The 5,443-nt window shown below is 53.1% G+C and overlaps 1 protein-coding gene across 1 annotated transcript in view; it reads right to left on the bottom strand.

Annotated features, from left to right (window-relative positions):
- Positions 1-4,629: 4,629 nt before the first annotated feature.
- PCP4 (Purkinje cell protein 4) overlaps positions 4,630-5,443 on the bottom strand; it is a 41,803-nt gene continuing 40,989 nt past the window's right edge. Inside the window, exon 3 of the mRNA XM_081138667.1 lies at positions 4,630-5,033. Coding sequence (XP_080994793.1) covers positions 4,906-5,033 — 128 coding nt within the window. The 3' untranslated portion in view covers positions 4,630-4,905. The remainder of the gene's footprint in view (positions 5,034-5,443) is intronic.

A 5,443-nucleotide genomic window follows, 5' to 3' on the forward strand; every position in this document is an offset into this window, starting at 1 on the left:
TTTCATTCACCCTTCAATTCTCACTCAGTTAAGCATCTGTATGCAAAAGAGCAAACTGTTTCCAAAAGAGCAAAGTGGCACTGAAAGGAGTCCACGGTCACAGGCACGGAGCCAAGGCTAACGCAGCAACTGAGAGGAAGTGGTGATGGACAGTGGGTGCAAATCTGAGCCATGCAGTAAACCAGCTGAGCAGTGGGTGGAGTCCAATGTGTTATTCAGTCTGATCACATCATAGTAAATGACATCAGGAGCCCTGTTCCCACAAAGTTGGATGCTACAGGCTGGTTGTCTATGTCCCCAGAAACTCACATGGAGAAGCCTTAACTCCCAGTGGGATGGTATTAGAAGATGAGGCCTTTGGGAGGTAACTGGGTTCACATGAGGTCATGAGGGTGGAACCCCACGATGGGATTGGTGCCCTTATAAGAAAAAGAGACACCAGAGCTCTCTCTTTCCAACACAAAAGAAGGAGGCTGTCTGCCGACCAGAAAGAGAGTCATCATGGGGAACCAAACTTGCAGACACCTTGATCTTGGACAAGGAGCCTGAAGAACTGTGAGAAATAAATGTCTATTGTTTAATCCATTCAGTCTATGGTATTTTGTCATAGTCGCTCGAGCTGATTAAGACACTGGACACAAAAGACTGACCAAGGCACCCACCTCAATGATCTGTGCTTGGAACTGGAGTCAAGTGAAATCTAAACATGCCATTAATGAGAATCTTCATCTTAAACATGAATCCTAAATAAGCTCTAACCCTAAACTCTTCCTATCCAATTTCCCCTTATAATTATACTAATTTATCTAGGTTAATTTTCAGGTTATATAAAATTTTTTCATTCAGTGGTATAATAAGAGGACTATAAGACTTGAGAATAGATGACCCTCTGAAATTAAAATCAGTCAACCCAAAGTAAGTGGCCTATGAAAATGACCATTTCCATGAGATGGCCTGCTACTGTCACTTGAGACTAAACCAATCCCTAGGCCTCCCTTGGAATGCAGGGGAAGACCATAAGAAAGGCAAGAAAGAACAAAAAAATAGAGCTAAAAATAGCGAGAAAGAAGAGACAAAATTAATGTTGTTTGCAGATACCTTGGAATCCTAAAGAATCCACCAGAAACTGATCAGATAGTACGTCGTTCAGGAAGGTGAGCAGTTATAGAGTTAAGTATATAGACAAGAGTAGTTTTCCTAGATAACAGCAAAACTAACTAATAAATGCTTTGGGAAAAGACCCTAGTTAGAAGGGCAATAAAACCATGAAATTCTTAGACATAGAACAAAAAGACCTATGTGAAGAAAATTATAAAACTTTACTGAAAGTCATAAAATGCTATAAAGACAATAATAGAAAGACATCGATTATTCCCCCACTGTGCAATTTATTTATAAATTTAGTGTAATTCTGCCTGTCCATGGTGTTCAGTTCTTTTCTGGGTGTCTTGGGTGTACTATTCTTGGGTGTCTGTGAGACCTGAGTGATTCCCCCTTTGGGGCTCGTGCGAGTGGGTTTCTGCTCATTGCAACCAAACGACTAACTCAGCCTAGGCTACCCTCTATCTCTTGCAGCCCATATATCTTGGAGTTCAAATCCTCTCATACATCCTCCAGCATCTCTCTCCAAATGTGCTTTTGCAGCTTTCTGCAAAAAAAAAAAAAAAAAAAGTTTGTTTTGCCACAATACGAGCTTTGGCCCCAATTCAGCAACTCCTTGCCATTAACCGGCTCACTTCCCATGACCGTTAGTTAGTCCAGACTCACAAGAGTAGAATTCTGATGAGCTGAGCTCGCCCCTCGGGTCAGGTGTCTACCACTGACCCAACTGGCTGTAGCCAAGAGAAGCAAAGGCCCATGGGACCCTGGGCTGTCAGGAACAGTGTTGGTGACAGAAGCAATGACTGACTCTATCAATCACATAGGTCTACCACGACTAATGGCTTCCATTTATCAGACACCTACCCTGAGCCAGGCACTCGGGCATTTAATCTCATTTTAATTCCTAACATTTTCCCACCCACCTGGCCAAGTGGATTTTATCATCACCTTGATGGTAAGGAAACCGGCTGCTCAAGGTAGGTAACTCCTCTGCAGTCTCTTGGCCAACTGGCCTGTAAGTCAAAGATGAATCCAGTTCCAAGTCTCAAGTGTTGGGGTCCTCCTCGCCCAAGCTGGGGTTGCACAGCCACGTCTTCCAAGCTGGGAGGTTCTACTAAATTGTGCCTCTGGGTCTGCAAGTCTGAGTGCCTCTGTCTCCTGGGCCTCGGCTAGTTACTTCTCCACCTACCAGCCACCACCCTTATTTACAAACCTGGTAACTCCCCTTCTCTTTCTGGTCGGTCGCTGAGGGTGGCAGTTCCTCAGGAAGACCTGGGCGATTCTCCGGGCCTGGCCTAGCCTGGCTGAGCTGCCTTCGTCCCCTCTGTTCTGCTGTGGCACGAGCCCCTCCATTTTAGTGTCTGTTATCTGGGCCTCTTCCCGCCAGCCCGCCAGCACCTTGCTGAGGGTTGGCCACGGCACCACGCGCGTAGGCATAGCAGGAGTTTAACAAGTATGCGTGAGACAGCATTGAATTAGTGATGCCCCGACTTGACCAGGTGCACCCCGGGGACCGAAGGGCTCTCCTAAGCCTGGAGCCAAAGCCACTCCTCCTTCCTCAGGCTCTACGAGGCCATGGACTCAACACACCCAGTGCCCAGGCAGAGGAGGAGAGTTAAAGCCTTCCCCTCGCCGTTAGCTGGAGTTCCACACCCTCCTGAATCCAGCTGAGCAGTGAAAATGTACAGTCATCCCTGTGGCTCAGAGGAAGCCAGACGGACCCTTGACCTGTGATTGGGACGAGGGAGGCGTATCGGAACCATCGAGGGGCCTCTCCAACCATCGCAGCCCTCACCCCACTCTCCTTCTGCACCAGTGGGCCACCGTTGCTGAGTGCTGCCTGCCCCTTGGGAACACTGGAGAGAACTCTCTGGAATGTCCTGCTCTGCAGGGACGGTCCCCTCTAGGGGGAGCAACCTCACTATGAAACCAGATCTGCTTCCAGACGGGCCAGAGCGGGAGGAGACCGGCCACCAGGGCCAGACACACCCAGTAAGGGAGGCCCTGCTTCCTTCCTGGGAAATAGTCAGAGGCTGAGGGGACAATGGGGTGCTGGGAACACAGGGCGTGGAGGGAATGCGTCTGAATTATGTAAGCATTTGTTTTGTTCCCAGCTTCCTCTCCGGGGCACTTTAGGGAACTCCAAGGAAGCCTACGGCGCAGCCCTTCTAGTTCATGTGGCATTTGCACCCACCCCCATCTCAGGAAGCCCTCTATGGAGTGTCCCCTCCAACTGCTGTCCCCTTTCCAGTGGGGACCGCAGGCCTGGCTGGTCCCAAGTGCCGAAGCGATTCTATTTGGGGTTTCTCTAACCAGAGACCCATCCAAGGAACCCAGAGCTTCTGCCCCACCCCGCCCCACCCCCGTCCAGTGGGAGAAATGTGCTTACAATAAACAATAAATACATTTTCAGATGGATTTTGGGGGGACAGTTAATCCTCTCGAGGGGCCTGTCTTTCTCCATCTGTACCCTCGTGGCGGCAAACAGCTCTGCCAGGGGACCAGCCGCGCCTCCGCCCCGTCACAGCTCATGCTGCTTGTGGCTTCCACCGTTTCCACCTGCACCCCCAGGCACACGTGTGAGCATGCCTGTGCATGCACACACACACACACACGCACACACGCACACACACAGCACTGTCCCTCCTACTTCCACCGCTTTCCACGCTCCACCCGTGTCCTTGGTTAAGGAGCTGCCAAGGGAACAAACCGGGAGCCCAATACCGTGCTGAGGCCGAGACGCCACTTCCACGCAGGTCCTCGCGTGGCAAACTTCAAACAACAACCAGACGCAGGGGGTGGGGGTCCGGCCGCCGGGAGCCCCGAGGCAGGCCCGCCCCGCCCCGCCCCGCTCCTGACCCCGCGCTCTCTGCCCGCTGGGCCATCCCCGGCTGCCTGGAGCCCTTTGAGGCGAGGCGTGGGGAGAACCTCCCCGTGAGGCCTGCAGGGGGAGGGCTGGGCGGGGGAGCGGGGAGCTTCTCCGAACCGCAGGGTGTGGCGAGTAACCCTAAAGGGGGCCAATGGCGGCCTGAGGAGCTCGGGAGGTGGGGGAGGCGGGAGAGCCGCGCACCTCTGAGCCCCGCAGGAGCAGAGCACCGCGGGTAAGTGGCAGTGGCCCCCCTCCTGCGGCATCCCATTTGGAGCCCTGAAACGCTCCTGCTGAGCTCACCTAGTGACACGTGCCTCCTCCCCGGCTCAGTTTCCCCGATCAGTCCTAACTCCCCGGCAGAGCTTCTGACCCCCTGGCGCCCCTGCGCACAAGGCTCTCTTCCCATCACAAGGAGCAAAGGTACTGTGATCGCCAGTGGGCAGCCGGGACCCTCCAGAGGAGACCAGGTACCGCGATCGCCAGTGGGCAGCCGGGACCCTCCAGAGGAGACCGGCGGCTGCGGCTGGGGCCCGGGTCCGAGGCGGAAAAGCTCCCACAGGTGTTTGGGCTCGGACCTTAAACGAAGGGTAGACACCTGGTTTGCAGCCCTTTACGCGCGGGGGCCGCAGGTCAGAACAAAGGCGGAGGCAGAGCCTAAGTCACGCATCTGAACTCCACTTTATTACAGTAACACCAAGGAAAGCAGTTGCGGGAGGAAGGCTACTGAAGATGAACAGAGAGAAAGCGGCCCTCGGCTGCATGGCCTGCTCCCTACGAGGGCGTGAGTGGCGGGGTCTCTGTACATGCATGTGGGCTGCCGTGTGCGTGTGCGTGTGCGTGTGCAGGTGATTTCTCTCTAGGGTGTTTTCTTTAATTGCTTGACAGGTGATGGCTGAACTCGGTGTCTTCTGGCAGGCTAGGAACGGGCTCTCCCGCTAGGACTGCGACCCAGCCTTTTTCTTCTGGAATTTTCTGAACTGAGACTGAATGGCCACAGCCGCCCGTTCTGTCTCTGGCGCATCCATGTCGATGTCAAACTCTTCCTGAACCTTCTTCTGCCCATCTGTAGCAAGAAAAACACAGACGTAAGGCAACCACTGAGCCAAAAGCAAGCAGGAAGGCAGGACGGCAGCTCTGGAAGAGACAGTCCCCGAGCCACCACTCTGCACACCACCCCCAGCACGAGACCGAGTTTGCAAACTAAAGTCCAGGGGCGCGTGTCTGACCCTCACCCGAATCGGCCATCCTCGGGCTGCCTGAGCTCACGCCTGCAAGGGACGGTGAGACCCAAGGGCACAGCCCCAGCACCTCACACATTTTCTGCACATGGTTTTCTGTCTCTCATGTTCATGTTTTACGTACAATGTCAAGCATATCGGCTGTGCTGTTACTTCCTCCTGGTATTTCATTTAGATACGTTTAAACAGTGCTATAGAGAGTGACCTAGTGGTGGCTGATACTCACAACAGCTCC

This window comes from Miniopterus schreibersii (assembly GCF_964146895.1).
Source record: "Miniopterus schreibersii genome assembly, chromosome: 5".
Taxonomy (NCBI): domain Eukaryota; kingdom Metazoa; phylum Chordata; class Mammalia; order Chiroptera; family Miniopteridae; genus Miniopterus; species Miniopterus schreibersii.